Source organism: Hyperolius riggenbachi, chromosome 9 (assembly GCF_040937935.1).
Source record: "Hyperolius riggenbachi isolate aHypRig1 chromosome 9, aHypRig1.pri, whole genome shotgun sequence".
Taxonomy (NCBI): Eukaryota; Metazoa; Chordata; class Amphibia; order Anura; family Hyperoliidae; genus Hyperolius; species Hyperolius riggenbachi.
The window spans coordinates 209758497-209782795 of NC_090654.1; the positions used below are offsets into that span (position 1 = coordinate 209758497).

At 41.3% G+C, this 24299-nt stretch overlaps 1 protein-coding gene across 12 annotated transcripts in view; it reads left to right on the forward strand.

Annotated features, from left to right (window-relative positions):
- Positions 1–24299, forward strand: part of RYR3 (ryanodine receptor 3) — a 1134733-nt gene that overhangs the window by 414034 nt on the left and 696400 nt on the right. For all 12 annotated transcript variants that reach the window (XM_068253938.1, XM_068253930.1, XM_068253931.1 and 9 more), the window contains one exon: positions 14900–15007. In XM_068253938.1, the coding sequence (XP_068110039.1) occupies positions 14900–15007 (108 nt within the window). The remainder of the gene's footprint in view (positions 1–14899; positions 15008–24299) is intronic.

Here is a 24299-nt window from a genome sequence, read left to right on the forward strand (position 1 = left end):
TACCTTATCTTGTCTACATATTGAGACTTTATCCTCCCGCCTCCTATCAAAGTTAACTAATATTCTAAATGCCATGTATATTTCCAGTAATTACTAGCAAATAGAAATACAAAGGTTTTTTTTTATTTATTTTTTTACATTTTATATGAAGAAAATAGGACATTTACAAAGAACAATTTTAACTGTGGGCATTACCATGGAGGACTGTGTCCAGCACATCCAGCATACAGAAACAATCTTCACTTGCTGTAATACTGTGAGTGAAATGTGCTCAAAATGATAGAAAGCAGAAATATAGCTTCAAAGGTGTGTAATTAATGATCAGCTGCAGCTCTGTGTGCCTGATCCTGTGTCTCTATTTCTGCATTGCAGTGTAAAGTAAACCGTTTATAGCCAGGGAGATCTCATTCATTCAGTTGCACTCTTCCTTCACTTAGGCAATATTCTTTTTTGTGTGTTAAATATTTATTTGTAATGTCTGTTATGCGTTTCTTTTTTAACTCATAAGTGTCTATGTGTTTCTTGATACACTTTGTGATTTCGAATGTATCTTTTTCATGTGTCTACATTTAATATATCACATTTTCCATAGACCTCCAGAAAGAAACTTTTTTTTTTTTTTTTTACTATTTGTATCAGTAAGGGCTCTTTTACACTTAATCAGTTGCTCTCAATTATAACTGAAAGAAACCTGATTTTCAAAGTAATACCCATGGTTTCCTTCGGTACTGTTCCCACTATACACGTTTTAACTGAAATCTTTTTCACAATGCACTGCTATGGAAAAAGCGCATACCGAAGCATACTAACGCATACCAGCACATTACGTGTAAAAGGGTCCTAATTTTGTCATCTGTGAGATGTCTGCTTTATAGAAAACTGAAGGTGAGAGACATATGAAGGCTGCTATATATATTTCCTTTTAAACAATACCAGTTGCCTGGCCATCTTGCTGATGTTTGATGTTTCTGTTCAACGGTGTCTGAGTCACACACTTGAAACAAGAATGCTGCTTTTTGTCAGAAACACCTGATCTTCATGCTTGTTCAGGGTCTATGGCTACAAGTATTATGCTGAATACACACGATGCGTTCGTGCACTCGATTCCCGTCAATTCGTTTATTTCCAACATGTCCGATTTGGATTTCGATGGATCGTTAGGTCGATTTGGCATACTTTGCATGCGAATCGACCTAACGATCCATCGAAATCCAAATCGAGCATGTTGGAAATAAACGAATCGACGGGAATCGAGCGGGAAATCGAGTGCGCGAACGCACCGTGTGTATCCAGCATTAGAGGCAGAGGATCAGCAGGACAGTCAGTCAATGTGTACTGTATAAAAGTAAATAAGTATGGCAGCCTCCACATTGCTCTCACCTCAGGTTCCCTTTCACATATTTTCATGGATTCTGTTTGGATTTGAAAGTGTTAGTTTAACTACCTGCGGACCGAGCGAGTATGAATCTACGGCGGGCAGGGGGCGCTGCGGTTCTGACCTGACGTAAACTCTACGTCCAATTGACCGCGCGTCACCCGCCGCTGACGCCGCTCGATCTCCGCTGCAATATGCTGCCCTGCTGCCTCTATGACGGCAAAGCGCTGTGAGCCAGGCAAGAGCCTTTTTCATTGGCTCCTGGCCCTGTCATTCATGTAAGCAGCTCCCATTGGCTTACATGGAATGACAGGGTCAGAAGCCAATGAAAGCTGCTCCTGACCGGCGCACAGCGCTCTGCCATCATACTGACGGCAGAGAGAGCAGCCTGCGGCCGGGACAGAGCGACGTGACCGTCGGGAGCGGCGGATTTAAGCGGCGATTCGTCGGGAAGCGGCAGTTTACTGGACCAGCACCCTCTGGTCCTTAAGGGGGCAGAGGGTGCTGGTCCCGAAGTGGTTAAAGAGTGGTTACATTTCTTATAAAAGGACCTTAGTCATTAATGCAGTGTACCTGCATTATTGATTTAAGTTTAGTTTCTTAAAACTGGCATGTTGCCTTCAGTATATACAGTAATTGCTGTCACTTTGTACCTACACTGATGTTAAATTAGTCACAGTGATTTTGGTGAATCCTGCAGGAAATCAGTGCTTCTCAGACCTTCCTCCGCATTTGTAGAATTCCCCCTCTGCATGCTTTATGTTCTCTGAGTAGTTTATTAGTATTTTCAACTCACACTATGTAGAGGTACAAGGTAGTTATGATTATTATTATTATTTTTTTTTATTTTTTTTTTTGCTGTGAACAATAGGGGTAACTTTAGAAAGGGGTATAACCAGTAATACCACATTTAACCACTTCGCCATATCTGGACGCATATATCCGTCCAGATAGGCAGTGGTGCTGCAGCCGTGTGTTGCGCGCGATCGGGCGCGCGCCCGCGCGCGCCCCCGCTACCTCCCGCTGCCCCCCCGATCAGTGAATGGGAATATAATTCCCATTCACCGATCCAAGTCCCCGGCAGAAATACCGACGCTTTCTCATCAGAGAGCGTGGTATTTCTGCCCCCAGGAAACAACTTCTCTTCATTTTAGTTCCTAGATGCGACATCGTTCGCATCTAGGAACTTTTTGAATGTGGCCATCTTGTGGCCAAATAGTAAACTGCACCCACATACCTGTATTGAATAAAAAATACATTATTTTACATCTAAAATTGGCTATTTACCTCCCAAACTAAAATTACCCAAATACATTTTTGTATTAAAAAAAATAATAAAAAAAATTACAATTAAAAAAAAAAAAACTACATAAATAGTTACCTAAGGGTCTGAACTTTTTAAATATACATGTCAAGAGAGTATCTTATTACATTTTTTAAAATTATAAGCTTGTAAATAGTGATCGACGCAAATTGAAAAAATGCACCTTTATTTCTAAATAAAATATCGGCGCCATAAATTGTGATAGGGACGTAATTTAAATGGTGTAATAAGCGGGACAAATGGGCACATAAAATGCATGGGTTTTAATTACTGTAGCATGTATTAATTTTAAACTATAATGGCTAAAAACTGAGAAATAATGTTTTTTTTCCATTTCTATCTTAATCTTCCTGTTAAAATGTATTTACAGTAAAGTGGCTCTTTGCAAAATGTACTACCTAAAGAAAGCCTAATTAGTGGCGGAAAAAACGAGATATAGATCAATTAATTTTGATAAGTAGCGATAAAGTTATTAGCGAATGAATGGGAGGTGAACATTGCTTGGATGCATAAGATTTTCGAAGCTGTAGGCTGAAGTGGTTAAAGACATTTGAACCACAACTATGTATGTGGTTTTTAGTACCATTTTATGAGTATGATCCTTGATTTAAAGTACCACTATAGTGAAAAAAAGTAAGCAGTTAAAATATGACAGGTTTTAGACTAGAGCATCTCCTTATGGGGGATCCTCAGGGTTTTCTTTGTTTTCAAAAGCATTAGCTAAGTCTAACTGCCAATATAGTGTGGAAGTGAGTAGGGAGACTGGCATCTTACTATTTTGGCAGTTAGATTTAGCAACTGATGTTCAAGAAATGATTTTGAAAAACTTGAGAATATCCCATGAGTAGTATATGGACTAAAATATATTGGACTAATCCAAACCTGTTGGTTCTGTCCGATTTTAACTGCTTATTTTTTTTACTATAGTGTTCCTTTAATGTCAAGATTTTGCATTTTTTCTTGTGTCCTTCACTGAACTCTGACTATATAGTCTACTGTAATGTAGGCATTTGGAATACTTCTGAAGAGAGCTGTAATGAATAGCGGAGACATCGCCGCGCGGACAAGCGGCAGGGCGGCTATCTCCGCGTTCCAGCTGGCGGCCTCTGCTGCGCAGCAACATGTCACTGGTTCGCCTGGTCCTTCTAGTGCACACAGATGGAGAGCTGCGCGCGCGCCAGGCGACAGGACCTTTATTATGCTAGCAGAAGGGGAATCAGCTGATCATGCTGATCAGCTGATCCTAGCTAGGCTCCGGATTGGCTGAGTGGCTGGGGCGGCGCTGCGGAGCGCTGTAGGTATATATAGGACTTGCCTGTTAGATGCAAGTTGTCTGCAGTTGCGAATGCTTACGTGTTGGCACTCAGACCTCAGTCAGATCTTACAGTGTGTTAGAACCAGCCGGAGCTGGGAATTCACACTTAGTCAGATTCCGTTAATAGCCTCTATTGTATTATTGTATTGTGTATGTATTAGACTAGTTCCCAGGTGTTGAGACCAAGGACCTCACACCTAAGACTAGGAGATTTCTGTTTGCTACTGTTATCTATTAGACTAGTTCCCAGGTGTTGAGACCAAGGACCTCACACCTAAGACTAGGATTGAAAGAAACTGTTACCCGTTGTGATCTCTGGCTTTCCTGACCACTCTCCTGCTTACTGATTTGGTACCTTTGCCTATCTGTCTACTTGTTACCGACTTGGCTTGAACCCGGATACCGAATCAGTCTCCTGTCTCTGTACTTTGTCTGTCCGTGTGTTGCCGACCTGGCCTGTCTGACCCTTCTGGCTGTCACTCATTCCTTGGGTGATCAGCCTTACTGTACTACTCGTGACACTAACTCTCTAGGTGTCCATTAGCTGCAAGGGCAAGCTGCTCCTCAGGAAGACCATCTTGCAGTTCAGTCAGTGGTCTCTACCCTTTAGGAGGCCACTGGCTGTAGTTCAGTCTGATTCCCAGTCCATCAGGAAATCTTTGGCTGCAGTACAGTCTGATTCCCAATCCATCATGGAATCCTTGGCTGCAGTACAGTCTGTATCTCCCGCTCCTCGGGAGATAACCTTTCCTTACTGTTGCACCAAGCACTTTACCACATTAGGTGTCCTGTGTCAAGCTGTGCTAGTATTGTTGGTGATTCTGCAGATCACTACATGGTCGGGTGTGGCGTCTGTATTGTTGGTGATGCTGCAGATCACCAATAGTCAGAAATATCTGTGTTGCTGACACCAATCGTTACAAGAGCACTTGGTAAACTCTTGAAACATGGATTAGATTTTATATACTTTTTTTCCAGGTTTCCCTGAAACAACTACACTTCCTGTGGTCTACTACAGCTTCTGTGGTTTCACACACTGCTAGCTGTGACGTTTAGTAGACAATACGTGCTTATAAAGTAATTGATTCTGGAATTCACACTATAGCATCCTGTAGCTGTGATTGTGGTCCCCTCCAGCTACAGCCTTGGTTTTAAAGCAAAGCTAATGTATTCAGAGGCGTGCACTTGCCTTCTGAATGTTTTATTCTGACCACTGATCTGGACATTCATCAAGAACCACAAGTAACAGCCATTTTATTACTATAATCTTTGCAAAATAACAAGTTGGTACAAGCAGACCATGAATAGCGGTTTCTCCACCTCTCCAACCGGGATTACTGTTACCTTATTATGCTTAGACGTAGCTTTAGAAATAATATAGTTATAGAGAATGTTATACCCAAGGTGCTTGTCTGTGACCTTGACCTTTTAGAATAGTGCTGTAGACATAGAGATTAGGATAGTCCTTGGGTGTGAAGCCTTATGTAGGAGTGTGGAACTCATATGGGGGATTGTGATAATATATTCAGTTTTTGATAGATAATATTTCATGTTTCCTGTTGCTGTGAACATCTGAAATGGAGTGTCATGTGAGATTCATTTTATACAGTGAAAGAAAGCTGCACATAAGGAAGCAACAGAATATTTGTTTAGATTTTAGAAGGTGTTTAGTCACTAACTCAAGAGACCTCCTCAGTTTGAATGAATAATTTCCCATACATTTGGATGTGTTGTATGTTTGCAATAAATGCCTTACTATGGACATCCTGCGGAGTCTAACTGTCAGTATAGGTGGGGTAAATCTGCAGGTCAACAGAAATAACTGGCTGGGTATGGTAAAGCATGTACTTTTCTTAACATGTCAATAAAGCAAGGGTGTGCTGGAGGACCAAGTGACCAATGGTGAAGTCAGGTCATCCAATGGGTTATATAAATTCAAGCTAATAAGACAAAACTAAGGTTCAGTCCGCCTCGCTTCTCAATCCATGGCTCCCAGATCTGTTGAAAATACTAAATCTTAATCAAGGCATTAAGCCTTTCACAGATCATAATATGATCTATCCTATTTTCGAGAACTGTCAGTGAAAGGTTTGGTTTCAGCCGCTGGAACACGATCTATAAATGTTTTTGCTGCAACCAGTATAATTTGGAGTAGTCAGTGCTGGGGTTTCATGAATCGGGGTGGTTTTAAGTTAAAGTAAGAAAACATTGGAGTTCATGAGATGGGAATAGATGGACAATTAGCAGTGTTAATTTGTTCCAAAACCTGGAGACAGCAGTACATGTCCACCAGATATGGAACATAGCACCATGGCCCATATGCAATTCACTTTTTCTCCTGAGTTTTCTCCTAGGTGTTATTTTTAAACTTGTCAATAAAATACCTTTTAACCACTTGAGGACCTAGGGCTTTCTACCCCTTAAGGACCGGCCACTTTTTTTCCATTCAGACCACTGCAGCTTTCACGGTTTATTGCTCGCTCATACAACCTACCACCTAAATGAATTTTGGCTCCTTTTCTTGTCACTAATAAAGCTTTCTTTTGGTGCTATTTGATTGCTCCTGCGATTTTTACTTTTTATTATATTCATCAAAAAAGACATGAATTTTGGCAAAAAAATGATTTTTTTAACTTTCTGTGCTGACATTTTTCAAATAAAGTAAAATTTCTGTATACATGCAGCGCGAAAAATGTGGACAAACATGTTTTGGATAAAAAAAAAACCCATTCAGTGTATATTTATTGGTTTGGGTAAAAGTTATAGCGTTTACAAACTATGGTGCAAAAAGTGAATTTTCCCATTTTCAAGCATCTCTGACTTTTCTGACCACCTGTCATGTTTCATGAGGGGCTAGAATTCCAGGATAGTATAAATACCCCCCAAATGACCCCATTTTGGAAAGAAGACATCCCAAAGTATTCACTGAGAGGCATAATGAGTTCATAGAAGATATTATTTTTTGTCACAAGTAAGCGGAAAATGACACTTTGTGACCAAAAAAAAAAAAAAGTTTCCATTTCTTCTAACTTGCGACAAAAAAAAAATGAAATCTGCCACGGACTCACCATGCCCCTCTCTGAATACCTTGAAGGGTCTACTTTCCAAAATGGGTCATTTGTGGGGTGTGTTTACTGTCCTGACATTTTGGGGGGTGCTAAATTGTAAGCACCCCTGTAAAGCCTAAAGGTGCTCATTGAACTTTGGACCCCTTAGCGCAGTTAGGCTGCAAAAAAGTGCCACACATGTGGTATTGCCATACTCAGGAGAAGTAGTATAATGTGTTTTGGGGTGTATTTTTACACATACCCATGCTGGGTGGGAGAAATATCTCTGTAAATGACAATTTTTTAATTTTTTTTACACACAATTGTCCATTTACAGAGATCTTTCTCCCACTCAGCATGGGTATGTGGAAAAATACACCCCAAAACACATTATACTACTTCTCCTGAGTACGGCGATACCACATGTGTGGCACTTTTTTGCACCCTAACTGCACTAAAGGGCCCAAAGTCCAATGAGTACCTTTAGGATTTCACAGGTCATTTTGAGAAATTTCGTTTCAAGACTACTCCTCACGGTTTAGGGCCCCTAAAATGCCAGGGCAGTATAGGAACCCCACAAATGACCCCATTTTAGAAAGAAGACACCCCAAGGTATTCCGTTAGGAGTATGGTGAGTTCATAGAAGATTTTATTTTTTGTCACAAGTTAGCGGAAAATGACACTTTGTGAAAAAACACAATTAAAATCAATTTCCGCTAACTTGTGACAAAAAATAAAATCTTCTATGAACTCGCTATACTACTAACGGAATACCTTGGGGTGTCTTCTTTCTAAAATGGGGTCATTTGTGGGGTTCCTATACTGCCCTGGCATTTTAGGGGCCCTAAACCGTGAGGAGTAGTCTTGAAACGAAATTTCTCAAAATGACCTGTGAAATCCTAAAGGTACTCATTGGACTTTGGGCCCTTTAGTGCAGTTAGGGTGCAAAAAAGTGCCACACGTGGTATCGCCGTACTCGGGAGAAGTAGTACAATGTGTTTTGGGGTGTATTTTTACACATACCCATGCTGGGTGGGAGAAATACCTCTGTAAATGGACAATTGTGTGTAAAAAAATCAAAAGATTGTCATTTACAGAGGTATTTCTCCCACCCAGCATGGGTATGTGTAAAAATACACCCCAAAACACATTATACTACTTCTCCCGAGTACGGCGATACCACATGTGTGGCACTTTTTTGCACCCTAACTGCACTAAGGGGCCCAAAGTCCAATGAGTACCTTTAGGATTTCACAGGTCATTTTTGTTTCAAGACTACTCCTCACGGTTTAGGGCCCCTAAAATGCCAGGGCAGTATAGGAACCCCACTATTGACCCCATTTTAGAAAGAAGACACCCCAAGGTATTCCGTTAGGAGTATGGTGAGTTCATAGAAGTTTTTATTTTTTTGTCACAAGTTAGCGGAAATTGATTTTAATTGTTTTTTTTCACAAAGTGTCATTTTCCGCTAACTTGTGACAAAAAATAAAATCTTCTATGAACTCACCATACTCCGTACGGAATACCTTTGGGTGTCTTCTTTCTAGAATGGGGTCATTTGTGGGGTTCCTATACTGCCCTGGCATTTTAGGGGCCCTAAACCGTGAGGAGTAGTCTTGAAACCAAATGTCGCAAAATGACCTGTGAAATCCTAAAGGTACTCATTGGACTTTGGGCCCCTTAGCGTACTTAGGGTGTAAAAAAGTGCCACACATGTGGTACCGCCGTACTCAGGAGAAGTAGTATAATGCGTTTTGGGGTGTATTTTTACACATACCCATGCTAAGTGGGAGAAATATCTCTGTAAATGACAATTGTTTGATTTTTTTACACACAATTGTCCATTTACATAGAAATGTCTCCCACCCAGCATGGGTATGTGTAAAAATACACCCCAAAACACATTATACTACTTTTCCTGAGTACGGCGGTACCACATGTGTGACACTTTTTTGCAGCCTAGGTGCGCTAAGGGGCCCAACGTCCTATTCACAGGTCATTTTGAGGCATTTGTTTTCTAGACTACTCCTCGCGGTTTAGGGCCCCTAAAATGCCAGGGCAGTATAGGAACCCCACAAGTGACCCCATTTTAGAAAGAAGACACCCCAAGGTATTCCGTTAGGTGTATGGCGAGTTCATAGAAGATTTTATTTTTTGTCACAAGTTAGTGAAAAATGACACTTTGTGAAAAAAAACCAATAAAAATCAATTTCCGCTAACTTTTGACAAAAAATAAAATCTTCTATGAACTCGTCATACACCTAACAGAATACCTTGGGGTGTCTTTTTTTCTAAAATGGGGTCACTTGTGGGGTTCCTATACCGCCCTGGCATTTTACGGGCCCAAAACCGTGAGTAGTCTGGAAACCAAATGTCTCAAAATGACTGTTCAGGGGTATAAGCATCTGCAAATTTTGATGGCAGGTGGTCTATGAGGGGGCGAATTTTGTGGAACCGGTCATAAGCAGGGTGGCCTTTTAGATGACAGGTTGTATTGGGCCTGATCTGATGGATAGGAGTGCTAGGGGGGGTGACAGAAGGTGATTGATGGGTGTCTCAGGGGGTGATTAGAGGGGAAAATAGATGCAATCAATGCACTGGGGAGGTGATCGGAAGGGGGTCTGAGGGGGATCTGAGGGTTTGGCCGAGTGATCAGGAGCCCACACGGGGCAAATTAGGGCCTGATCTGATGGGTAGGTGTGCTAGGGGGTGACAGGAGGTGATTGATGGGTGTCTCAAGGTGTGATAAGAGGGGGGAATAGATGCAAGCAATGCACTGGCGAGGTGATCAGGGCTGGGGTCTGAGGGCATTCTGAGGGTGTGGGCGGGTGATTGAGTGCCCTAGGGGCAGATAGGGGTCTAATCTGATAGGTAGCAGTGAAAGGGGGTGATTGATGGGTAATTAGTGGGTGTTTAGGGTAGATAACAGATGTAAACACTGCACTTGGGAGGTGATCGGGCGTCGGATCTGCGGGCGATCTATTGGTGTGGGTGGGTGATCAGATTGCCCGCAAGGGGCAGGTTAGGGGCTGATTGATGGGTGGCAGTGACAGCGGGTGATTGATGGGTGGCAGTGACAGGGGGTGATTGACGGGTGATTGACAGGTGATCAGTGGGTTATTACAGGGAAGGACAGATGTAAATAATGCCCTGGCGAATTGATAAGGGGGGGTCTGAGGGCAATCTGAGCATGTAGGCGGGTGATTGGGTGCCCGCAAGGGGCAGATTAGGGTCTGATCTGATGGGTAACAGTGACAGGTGGTGATAGGGGGTGATTGATGGGTGATTGATGGGTAATTAGTGGGTGTTTAGAGGAGAGAATAGATGTAAACGCTGCGCTTGGGTTGTGATCTGATGTCGGATCTGCGGGCGATCTATTGGTGTGGGTGGGTGATCAGATTGCCCGCAAGGGGCAGGTTAGGGGCTGATTGTTGGGTGGCAGTGACAGGGGGTGATTGATGGGTGATAGGTGATTGGCAGGTGATTGACAGGTGATCAGTGGGTTATTACAGGGAAGGACAGATGTAATTAATGCACTGGCGAATTGATAAGGGGGGGGGGGGGTCTGAGAGCAATCTGAGCGTGTGGGCGGGTGATTGGGTGCCCGCAAGGGGCAGATTAGGGTCTGATCTGATAGGTAAAAGTGACAGGTGGTGATAGGGGGTGATTGATGGGTAATTAGTGGGTGTTTAGTGGAGAGACCAGATGTAAACAATGGATTTGGGAGGTGATTTGATGTCGGATCTGCGGGCGATCTATTGGTGTGGGGGGGGGGGGGGGTGATCAGATTGCCCGCAAGGGGCAGGTTAGGGGCTGATTGATGGGTGGCAGTGACAGGGGGTGATTGGCGGGTGATTGACAGGTGATTGACAGGTGATTGATAGGTGATCAGGGGGGATAGATGCATACAGTACATGGGGGGGGGGTCTGAGGGGGGGTCTGGGGAGAATCTGAGGGGTGGGGGGGGGTGATCAGGAGGGAGCAGGGGGCAGGGGGGGATAAAAAAAAAATTGCGTTGACAGATAGTGACAGGGAGTGATTGATGGGTGATTAGGGGGGTGATTGGGTGCAAACAGGGGTCTGGGGGGTGGGCAGGGGGGGGGTCTGATGGGTGCTGTGGGCGATCTGGGGCAGGGGGGGGGGAAATCAGTGTGCTTGGTGCAGACTAGGGTGGCTGCAGCCTGCCCTGGTGGTCCCTCGGACACTGGGACCACCAGGGCAGGAGGCAGCCTGTATAATACACTTTGTAAACATTACAAAGTGTATTATACACTTTGTATGCGGCGATCGTCGGGTTAACATCCCGCCGGCTCTTCCGTATGGCCGGCGGGATGTTGCGGCGGGTGAGCGGCGCCAGGCGGAGGCGGAGGATCGCGTCACGGATGACGCGATCGCTCCGCCCATGCCCCTAGAAGGACCGCCGCCATTTGTCTACGGCGGTCCTTGCGGCGTCCACTTCCCGGCCGCCTCTGTGCGTTAGGCGGTCGGGAAGTGGTTAAGCTACCAGAAGGCAAGAAAATACTCAAAATAATGTTGATAGTACTTTTTCACCTAGTTTTTGGGACTTTTTTTAGTTGCAAAGTGCTGGAAAGTTATTTTAAATTGAAGATGAAAAATTATCTCCCAGGAGAAAACTCAGGTGAAAACGTGAATTGCATACGGCCCCATCTGTCTGGCAGGCATGGAAATAAAGTGAAGACCTCGATGGGTCAATTTGGTTTAAATGGACTGGATCTAAATAGGATCTATAGAGTAACCGTAAATAAGACTCAAGGTTGGAGGCCTGAAGACTACCTCTAGACAAAGTGTCCAGGCAGGCATTGGGCCCACTGTTCAGAAGTCCACTCACATCACGTCGGTTTCTAATTTTAAGATATAAGGGAATTAATAATTTCGCGATTTGCTGAAATTGAAATGTGCAGCATTTTTTTCGGAGCAATTTCATTCAAGGAATGCAGGGTCAAAAATTTGCATTCCTAGGAAGTGCTTGGTGTTTTATGTATAACTTGCTTTTAATAGCAATTGTGATTCCTAGTGGGTCCCAGACCTTTTTCGCTATAGTCTTTTTAATTAATTTCTATCTGTGTGTTTCTTCATAGTGTGCAGTATTACTTGTTCCTTTTGATTTAATTACCATGAGTCTGTGTGGCTTTGTTTGATGGGATTACAGTAGATTTCCATTGGCATTGCTATAGATCAGCATTGGTTATAAAATTGCCTTGTGTGGGAACCATTACATAGGCTATTTTTTTATCCCTCTCAGATTTCCCATATCCAAATTTGCACACAACATGTATCAAGAGATTAATATTTTATCTAATCTTTATTTTTACGTTATGTATTCATACATGTATATTTATTCCATGTCCCTAGCATGGTCCTTTGTTTCCTCATTCTGTTTAATTACAAGTCAAGTAAGTGCTATATGGATCGATATAAAGACTACTGATGATCAAAATTTCTTTTGCTAATTAGCTTCACCCAGGAACTGGAAGTTCAGTCTAGCAAATCACTGAAGTTGCTGGTTAACTGGATCAGCCATAGAATCTGTAATGTACTAATCAAAGTTTCTTCCTTCTAGGTGTGATCAATAAACATTCAGATATATATTTTTATTAATCACTACTGCAGGCAAATGAAATTGATTTCTTTGCAGTATCGCACTGCCATGGTTGGTTGGCAACTAAAACAAAAATTGTATTTTTTAATTTGAAATTAAATGTCAATAGAAATGTTGTAGCTTATTCCTCAATCTTTATGCTTGTAAGCTCATTCACCATGCAGCACTATGACCCTGACAGAACATTGGAAGGATATGAAAAAATGTGAGCTATGTGTTGTTTCCAGGCTTCAAATATGCATCTTGTATTTTTCCTCATATTTTCTTTGTCTTAATCATGCATTAAGCACGTGCTTTCCCTACTTTAAAAAATGCCAGCCTGAAGTGTCCACATTGAAATGCTTGTCAAACTGCTTTCAGAAAGGACTTAGTACATTTTCCAAAAGAAGCATTTGGGGGCTTTGACACAGGGCAATACAGTACGGCGTACGCCGCATTGAAATCGATATAAATCAAATCTTAAGCACACATAGAGACTTTCATTGTTTTTAATGTAAAGCTGCATTTTTGAATATGTAAAGACATATTGAAATGAGTGTCAGATGAGATGCCTGTGCGTAAGGCCAGTGGAGAGTTATCCTAAGGTATTGTCTCTATGTAGCAACATTATGGATGACTCAATCTAGCTTGGAGCTGTCCTTTAAATCATCATTAAATCTATTTGCCCTTCAAAACCTGATGCTATTTCTGGTAAAAGTAAGGATCTTTTTAAACACACAGCCGCTCTTTCACTATGTAATCCTTGCCCAACTGTTGCCTGCTATCCTGAAAATATTGCTGAGTAAAAACATATCAGTGGCTTTTTAGCATTCACTAACTGCGCAAATACAGTTTAGTTAAAAAATTATCAGTACATCTTTTAATGGGCGGTAACTCAATGTAACCATCTACCTAGACTTGAGATATGGTGATAAAGTGATGGGCAAGCACAAACCCCACAGCAATCCTGGGAGAAAATGAGCAAGGACTGTTAGGTGGTAAGAGGCAATGATTTTGGCTGCAGATTACCATCCATCCATCCATACAAATAGATAGGTAGAAGTTGCTTTTTAGGCCTTCTATTTCTCTCTGCGATCCATATGATGAGTTTAGTGCCTTCAAAGGGCATGCTGAGAGCAAAGTTTATTAGGGAAACTGTTGCATGATTGAGAAAATCTAAACTCAACAGTATGATCTTTTATACTGTATCATGGAGAAGCAGTGATATGCAGTATTTCACAAAAGTGAGTATGCCTGTCACATTTTTGAAAATCTTTTCTTAGGACAACACTGGGGATACAATGTAGTCAGTGTAAATTTGCTGTGCCATCTAAATAGCTCGACACAAAGCCATAAATGTCTAAACCACTGGCAATTAATGTTTTAACTGCTGGCATGTGAAGAACATCAAAATTGTGAGCAAAGTGTCAATATTTTGTGTGCCTACCATTATTTTCCAGCACTGCATGGAGTTCACTAAAGCTTCACAGGTTGCCACTGGAATCCTTCATGACAAAGCCGGTGGATGTTAGAGACCTTGCACTCCTCCACCTTCCATTTAAGGAAGCCCAACAGATGATCAATAGGATTTAGGTTCGGAGACCTGCTTGATCAGTCCAGCACCTTTTACTCTTCATTTCTTTATGATGGCAGTGGTTGTCTTGGAGTTGTGTTTGGGGTGGTTGCGTTGCTAAAACTGCTCTTCGGTCTAGTTTCTGAAGGGAGGGGATAATGCTTTGCTTCAGTATGTCAAAGTACATGTTGGTATTAATTGTTCCCTCAATCAGCTGTAGCTCCCCAGCACTCGTAAGTCACCAAACCATGATACTCCCACTATCATGTTTGACAGTAGGTAAGACACAAGTGAAGATATTTTGCCCAAGTCAATAATTTGTGTGCCCGCCATTATTTTCCAGCACTGCCTTAACTCTCTTGGAGTTGTCCCATGAAGAAATATTATAAAATATTTATGTACAGTATCTCACTTCTGTGACAGAAAACAGCACTGTATTATGGGTACACCTATGCTCTGCACAGCAGTGCATTCCAACAATGCAGTACTGCATGCAATTTGTGCACAGTGCAGAGCTATTGATGAGAGGGATCAGGTGTGCAACAGAGAGCAATGAAGGTGCTGTGCATGTCTGGAAATTGCAAATTGTAAGTATATTTGTTTGATGAAATGACTGTCTTTACCATATTGTTTAGTAAACATATTTCTTCTACCTTTCCTTTACAGTATGTCCCTCCCGACCTGTGCATTTGTAATTTTGTGCTGGAGCAGTCCCTCTCTGTCAGGGCCCTTCAGGAAATGTTGGCCAACACCATGGCAAGCGGCAGTGAAGGGGTAAGGCATCTCTCAATTTTGTTCCAGGAAACCTGTCTTTCGTCTAGCCATCAGTCACAATGAAAGATAACCAAGTTAATGGTGACAAATGTGACAGATGAAAATAAGATTTTTCCAGACATCCATTTGTATTAATAACCCGCCTAAAAACACCAGATGAGAAGTCATATAGGGCTGTCACTGCAAATATTTTGTATTTTGCTGAGAACAATGCAAATTTGGAGAATTAATTGCTTGTTGAGGTTAGAGATTTCTATTGTAAGTCACTGGTTGGGGTGATTAGTATGCAGGATGACATGTAGCTTTAATTGAGTCCGATAATTAAATCATTTTGGAATCCAGTGTTTTAAGTAGTATTTTATTTTTTGTTTCAGTTGTACTCCAAATTCAAAAATGTGCTTTACATATATTTGTATGGATAGAGGCATAGGCAATAGTGATGATCAAAAATTCTCCTAACCACAAGCTCCTCTACTCCACTGTTTCCTCTGTCTTATATACGCATCTATTCCCCCAATGTAGCAACAATCAATCTCTCTCCGATTGGAATCTGACCAGAGAGGGATTTATTCCATTCACTGCACATCTATTCTCAATTGATTTTGACAGGAAATATATTGAAAATCGAGCAAACTGCTGCATTGCACTGCACTGCCGCTCTTTTCCCGCCTCCAAATGACATACATTTTCCTGACATGTTGGTTCAGTAGATTGGTTTTTCTCAACATTTTTGTGTGTACCCCCTTTTGAATGTCTGTGCACCTCACACTCCTTAATATATCTCAAGTACCCCTTCATATAATTGAGATAATTTCAAGTTCCTCTTGACACAAATATATTTAATAGTAGCACACCGTTATTGTTTTTAAACAGTTTCCAGGCATTTACCATTGCTTTTAAAAAGTCAAAATACAAATTGTTAGTTGCTAGTCTTAGTTTATATTAGATTATCATTTGCTAAAACTCGAAATTTGTTATACTTAACTACATGTAGCCCAAGTAACAGCAAGCAATGGGCAGCGCTCACAGGCTGTAAGTGAAGTGAAAGCTCCAGAGATATGCCCAGCCCCTTGAGGTTAAATACACACCTTGAATACAAATCAAATGCAAATTATGTGTTAACACTAATCTAAATTCTAAAATTTGAATGCAAGCTGACACCCATGGAGGCAGCTAGCCTGAAGTATACCTAAAGAGGCACTTAAGTCAGATAAAAAAAATGAGTTTTACTCACCTGGGGCTTCCCTCAGCCCCCTGCAGCTGATCGGTGCCCAAGTAGAGTCGCTCCGATCCTCCTGGACCCGCTGGCGGCCACTTCCGGTTTCGGCGTCACCCGCCGCCAGTGATTCTTCACGTTCCAAGCCACAATAGCGCCCCCTATACTGCTATTGCAGCCTTCCTTGCCGCAATAGCAGTATAGGGGTGCTATTGTGGCTGGGAACGTGAAGAATCAGTTTTTACCTCTGTAGCTTAAAGGAAAATTGCATGTTTTAAGCATTGTTGCACCTCATTGATCAGTACACATACAGGAAAAACTACAGTGTCCACATGAATTCTGTCATTCTGGAAAATGTCATAGTGCTTCAGTGCTTGTTGCGTACATTGTATGTCTACCTTCAGAGTCACAGAGTCACCTTCAGCCTGGTTTCAAATGCCATTTTCCTGCAGCTTTCTTTCCCTCTGAATACCTTATAAAGGTATTATTTTGTTTTAGTGGTCTGTATACTCTAGGGGCCATATTCAATTCACCTTTTCACCTAAGTGTTCTCCTAGGTGATATTTGTACAATTTGTAAAAAAAAAAAAAAAAGCCCTTTAAACCCCCAGCAAACAAATACATATTCAAAATAATTTTGACAGTACTTTTTCACCTACATTTTGGTACAGTACTTTTCCATTGCCAATTGCTTAAAAGTTATTTTAAATTGAAGATGAAAAATTATCTCCTAGGCGAAAACTCAGGCGAAAAAGTGAATTGCATATGGCCCCTGGTCTTGGCTGTCTCCACTCCTTCCTGCAGTCATTTGTATTTATCCCTGTGAATCTTTTTTCTTCATACTCACCAATTGTGCAAGAGTATCGCATACCATCATAACACTGTTGACATGCCAACAGACCGTAAACCACAACATTATACTGCACAGTCAGATGGGAAAAAGGTCAAATGTGTGTGCATCACTCCCTTTTAACTTCCAACATCTCTGTAAAACGCAACCTGGGTTGTATTTTTAAGCCAGAAAAGTTAAGTTTACACTATGGCCCTGATTCATGACAGGCAGGTGAAATTGACATGTGCACATAGCAACTAATGTGCGAGTGTATAAATAGTTCAGCTAGCACCATGTACACAATGCATGTGTTGCTTGTATAGTGTGTCTTATACTATTTGCTAACGCATGTTATATGAGGAATGTCACATTGTGTACATAACATGAGTTGCACTATTTGCACAGCACACCGTATCTTGCTTGTGTAAATGCTGGTAAAAAAATGTAATTCTTTCGTGACTTAAGGCCCATGTGCATTGCTAAACACCTGCACTGCAACCCTGGCATAAGGCAATCCACAGTGTTGTCATCACACATGTTATCCAGAAATGCACTGTAGAAAGTACATTGGGCTAATGTGATCTGTAACAACGCAGAGATGTGATCACGCCTGTACAGTTTTATGGACAGTTCATTTGCATGCAACACACAGCAATGCACATAGTGTGAATGCCGCAACACTGTTATTTAACCCCAGCATAGCTATTGCTACTTGCTTTATGATCCTTTTATGTGTATGTATAGGCAGATTTGTATTAAAGGATTCAAATGATAAGAACCTAATAAATATATTTAAGAGGGAAAAGAAGAACCAATATAAAAAACATGAAAACAAAACTGAATGCAGTCCATGTTTAAGAGGGCCTAAGTTAATAATGACAAAGCCTGTTACAACAGGATATGTCTTAATGATGGAGGACTGGGGGTTTTAGGGTTACTTAACTTTTCTGGCATCATCCATCCAGGCAGGTGATTGCTCCGCCCCCTTAAACAATGGGCCCTGGTGATGTTCTTTCAAAATTGTCAAGGCTTTTGCTATGCCCATCTGCATTGCTGCGGCCTGCCTTCAGCTCCTTAGCCACGGCTTAATTGGCGGCTGCTAAGTGGGCTGCAGCAACGCAGGCGGAGGTTTCCGAAGAGCTTCGACAGTCTTCTGAAACATGGCCGCAACTGTACTGCCGGGGTGGGGCGGCTACAGTGTGTCAGCTGGAAAAGCCGGACTTTTGTAGCTTGGGTACACTTTAAGAATGTGTGAATGCAATAGATGAGCACATTTTATAAGACAAACATAAAGGAAAATAAGCTCTGAGCAACCAGTCAGGTGTCCAGTGTGTACAAGCATCAGAATCCCTGCTTCAGCTATCGCTTTTTTGCAGTTTTCCTTTGCAGTGGGAGGTCCAGCATATGTGAAAGTTGTAGCTAAGCTGTGAAGCATATGCAGACCCAAGCACTGTCATCGCTCATTCAGTATCACAAGGCGCTGCTATGAGACTGAAATATTTGCTTTCTTTCCAGACAGCATTGCATGGAATCATCAAGAAAATATATCTAACTGATCTTTTTTACAAGTTTATGTTGTATAAAAATAACTCTCTGACATGTTTACTATTTAGCAGATTACACTAAAATAGAATATAGGTTTGTGAGCTATTAGTATGTCTGATGATGGAAATGAGTAAATTGATCTCAGGCTCTGCGGATACAGGACACTGAGTCCGGTTATACTAGAAAGAGATGACAGTGACATTAATATAGTAACAGAGTGTATCCAAATGTGAAAGGGTTCAAACATACAGTCCTGCACAGAATGATGAATTGTAAATTACTAAGAAAGCATAAATGGCTTATTCTTGCTTATTTTTGCCTTGTATTATTTATGGGAATTCAACAGTGATATTTCAAAGCCCAACTTTTCCTAATATGCAGTACAGAATTAAAATTTTAAGAGTGGAGAATAGCCACAGTTGCAATCTGCTTGCGATTGTGATTTTTGCACCTGTTGGGGGGAAAATTCCTTTTTTCTCTCTGTTCTGTGACTTCCCGAAGGGGGCACAGGCTGATTTAAATTTCCCACAGCAGGTACACAGAGATTTATTTCCGAAGACATAACAACAAAAGTTATTTAGGTGATACCGTAAATGACTAACTGTACAAGATTTGTATGCAAGTGTTTGAAATTTTACATTTCTTCTTTAGGCATGTTTCAGAACTGGATCAGAACCACACAAAGCACTGTCACATACACAGGCTTTATGTTGATATATGATATGTGACAGTACTTTGTATGGTTCTGATCAAGTTCTGAAACATGCCTGAAGAAGAAACTTAAAGAGAATCTGTACTTTAAAATTCTTACAATAAAAAGCATACCATTCTATTCCTTATGTTCTCATGGGCCCCTCTGTGCTGTTTTTTCCACTCCCTGCTGCAATCCTGGCTTGTAATTGCCATTTTTATGCAGTATTTACAAACAAAAAACATGGCTTCTAACCAGAGTGAGAACAGCTCACTGTGTGACTCATGCAGAGCTTGGAGAGGGTGTGTAAAGCTTCTGCCAATGACAAGCAGTGCTGCACATTCCACACATTCCAGCCTGAGCCCGATAGAGGTGTCAGAGGAAAGAAGATAAGATTTATTACAGAGACAGTGCAACTAGAAAATGCTGCAGTAAGACAGACCACATTAGAACAGGTATAGGAACTTATAGGATAGAAGAAATAAGGCTCAAAACTTTGTTACAGAGTCTCTTTGAAAGCTTGCAAAGAAATCTTGTAGAATTAGGGCCTTTTCACACTAGAAATCGCAAAACGCTAGCGATTACCGCTAGTGTGGTGGGAGTGATTTTTCCACAATAAATCACTGGACAAATTAGCTTTTTGGGAGCGATTGCATTTAGCAGTCGCTCCACAATCGCTGTCCCAGAAACCGCTGCTAGTAACGTGTTTGCGATTAGCAATAATCGCAAAACGTCCGTGATCGTGGCAGTGAGAACACTGCCATAGGCTAGAATAGGACTAGCGGTTTTTAAAAATGTTTGCGAGAATCACGCGATTCCTGCTTCGGTGTGAATGGGGCCTTAGTCATTAAAGGTATCACCAAAACAACTTTCGTTGTTATGTCTTCGGAGTCTCTCCATAACTAATACCGGACCACACGCAAGAGACTCCTTTGTCTCTGCTGTAGTACCCCTCACTGCCTTTAAAGAGAACCCGAGGTGGGTTTGAAGAATATTATCTGCATACGGAGGCTGGATCTGCCTATACAGCCCAGCCTCTGTTTCTATCCCAAACTCCCCTAAGGTCCCCCTGCACTCTGCAATCCCTCATAAATCACAGCCACGCTGCTGACAAACAGCTTGTCAGAGCTGGCTGTGTTTATCTCTATAGTGTCAATCTGTTGCTCTTCCCGCCTCCTGCAGAACTCCAGTCCCCGCCTGCATCCCTTCCCTCCCTGCTGATTGGAGGGAAGGGATGGGGGCAGGGACCGGAGCTATGCAGGAGGCGGGGGAGCAGCTGAGACTGACACTATAGATGTAAACACAGCCTCAGAGCACGGCTGTGATTTATGAGGGATTGCAGAGTGCAGGGGGACCCTAGTGGGGCTTGGGATAGCAACAGAGGCTGGGCTGTATAGGCAGATCCAGCCTCTGTATGCAGATAACATTCTTTAAACACACCTCGGGTTCTCTTTAATACTGATGAGAACAACAGGAAGTGGCTACAATTCTGAATTTCTCCAAGTAAATCCAGATGGCAATACAAATTCGGTAGTGGTTATTACCCTTTCTTGCCATAACCATGTCTCCAGAACACATTTGAGTGGAATTAGACTTTAATGTGAAATTGCACAACAAGCACAAAGTCTAGTATAACATTTTTAGAAGTATTAGCTAATTTCCTTTTCTTTGCAGGGTGTGAATAATAAGTTCCCCAATGTGTATCCAGACACCAATAAAAGTTTAGCTGACGTTATTACTTTTTTCTGTTATCATCAAATCTCCAAAGTTATGCTTGAATGTATAATGGCAAAGAAAAGCTCAAGTATTAGCATAAATGAAATTCTTTGGTAACCCAGGTCATCGTTATTTATGGTCCTCTGTGATGGTTAGGGCTCTGCAGTGCACTCCCCTTTCTGAAGTACTTAGTATTTTCCAATGCCGAACCATATTGGTGTCACAGAGACTGACACCCTGCCAAATCACAAATGTATAGATTATACATTAGTGAGAAGACTGCAGTACCTTACTATGAATGTCACTGTGACAGGAGTGAGGGCAAATCGCTCCATGCAAGAAACAGAAAATGAATAGTTTAAACTCAACAAAGGTTCTAACCTTTCCCCCTTACCATGTGAAACAAAGCGAATAACTGGAGCTCTTCTTAATAACCACCTAAATTGTGCTTTTAAAAATAATGCCTATTATGCAACCTTACAGACTTATATACTGCACTGCTGCTGTGAAATGGGGCTCCAGTTGTTCCCCAAAGTATAGTTGCATTCAAGTGCTTTGCCTGGTCCCTGGCTCATATAACTTGTATATGGACTCTGCATTGATACTGCTGGTAGTATGACATGGGATGTGAACATAACAGCATTTCTAGTAACCTGGAAGTTTAGGAAAGCTTTAAGAACTTAGGTCATGCTGCCATGTTTATCTTCAGTCTTGGACTACCAGGCAATGTCCAGCACCTTGACATTCTGGAACAAGCCTTCATCCACAGGACAAGAGAGTAATGCTGCTTTACTGTAAGTTAAGAGTCAGGAAGTATCATTGTATTGCTTTTTCACAGATAAAGGGTAATGGGACTTTTGTGCAGTGGGGTGAGGAGTGAGACCTAGGCCCATATGCAATTAAGTTTTTCTACTGAGTTTTCTCCTGGAAGATAATTTTTCATCTTCAATTTAAAATAACTTTTCAGCACTTTGCAATTGATAAGGTACCAAAAAGCAGGTGAAAAACTACAATCAAAATTATTGAGTATTTTCTTGCTTGCTGGTGGTTTAATGCTATTGACCGGTTTGAAATGATCACCTAGGAGAAAACAAATAAATAATTGCATATGGGCCCCCTACACTGCTTTTTTCCCCTTACTTTTCTGGCAAGCTTTTATGCACATTTGAAATTAATTTCATATGCATAGTTGAAAAGTAAATGCTTCTTACATAAATTTTTTCAGCATCTGCCCAAGCTTTGTACTGTATATAGCAGTTGTCATATTAGAATTGTTCCTTAATGCTTTCAAGAGCAGCCAAGTGTAGAAAACGGGAATTTTCTGGAAGTTCCCGTAGATTTACACTTGAGCTGATAGAATGTGTTGCGGATACAGTGTCTGTGTCATGAAACTTCCTGCAGTCTTCCTCCCACTCACCTGCCCGTGGAAATTTATGGTGTCATTGGAGAAGCAGCTATGGGCTGTAAGAAAAAACCCAAGCGCTCCCTGAAGCCATGCTAGCAACATGGTTCTGCTTAAAGGGCAGTGATCCCACTTTTCCAGGTGCCTGCAGGGATATTCATAGGGCACGGCTTTTCAGAGTTGAAACAGAATAATCTGATCTACATGTGATATTTCACAGTCTTATTTGAAACTGTAGATTTGTTCACGTGTCAAATTCAGTGAATATTTAGGCAGGCCCAGTTGTGCCAGACATGTCAAGCTGTACATAGAAGGTCTTCGATTTCTGTGACGTATAGATGATTTAGTTATATATCCCATTAGAAAAGTGGGTGTCCTGGAAATCCCATGTCACTTCTAAAGGGAAAAAATTGTTGTTGTTTTTTTTTAAGCATATTAGTTTTATGTATGGTATTTATTTAAAGCGGACTTTAACTCAGAACTTCCTCTCTGCTCTATAAGATATGCAACAGCAACTTTTTAAGAAGAACATTTCTTTTTTACAACTGATACAAATCCTGAAATAAATCCCCAGTGTTTCTACTTCCTGCTTTCATGGAAGCAGACATATTGTCAACATCCAGTGCTTTCAAATGAGCTTATCTGCCTTATCTGCCATGGCAGTCAGGTGTCACAGGGAGAGATCAAATTACAACTTGTGATTAGACATAGATGACGGGGAATTAGATCAGTTAAACTCTCTAAATACATACAGGGTGCATTTCTATATGTTTACTTATGTCCTGCGCAAGATTTCAGGTCCACTTCAATTAGTGCCTCATTGATTCTGTTCAACAAAAAAAATTCAGATTTTAAAAATATTTTAATGATTATGAAATTAAATATTATGTTTGTTTTTTGATGCTCCAGCATTTTCATTTGTTAATGTTTTAATAGCAGATAAGACTGAAAACAAATTTCTATCATTACTAGAGTAAAGTCTTCAAACTTGGTGACTAGACCATGATGTCTTCTCTATAGCTTGCTTATTTTAGCCTTTCTTACAAAGCTTTATAATAAAAAGGGTATCTTAAGTGAAACAAATATGCCTAGTATAAATTACCTGGGGCTTCTTCTACCATCCTGTAGTTGTTCTGGTCCTTCCCTGTGTTTTCAACTCGGCCAACCCTCGGCCGCACACAACCTCAATTATATTCTCATTGTCGGGAGTGTTTGGCACATGCGTAGTTGCAATTTTTACAAACTGCGCACGTGCAGAATGGTTCTGACTATTGGAGCACAGTCAAGGAGGTGTGTGGGCCAGGGCTGCATATGCAGCTTTCGGAGGAGCACAGCTGCTGCATGGATCGGATCAGAATGCAGAGAGGGACACCAGAATGACTACAGGGAACTAGAAGGAGCCCCAGTTAAGTTAAACTGTGCACATTTTGTTCACTTTACATTTCCTTTAAAGTGCAATACCCTGTAGTATGGGGTTTAATTGGAGTGCTTTGGTCGTTGGGGATGGTCAATGAAATGCAAATGATTTCTCCTTTTATTCAAATTCCTCGTAAATGTTATGTAGTTTGAACTTGGATAAATAAAAATTGACAGGAAGTTATTATGATTTGTCCAGTTTCAAATTGCATATCATTTACATGGAATTTGAATGCAAAGAGAAATTATTTACCATACATCTCATTGATCATCCATAGTACTAAGGTAATTTTCTATTGTTTCAGCAAACCCCTCAAAAAGGTGTTCATCCAAAACCTTGCTCCAGATAGTATTACACTTACATAATTAGTAGATTAATTAACATTCTTTGATTATCCCCATTCCTGGTGGAATACCTGAAGAAAATACATTTTTTGAATTTTGTAACATAAACAAGCATAATTCCTATGTCTAT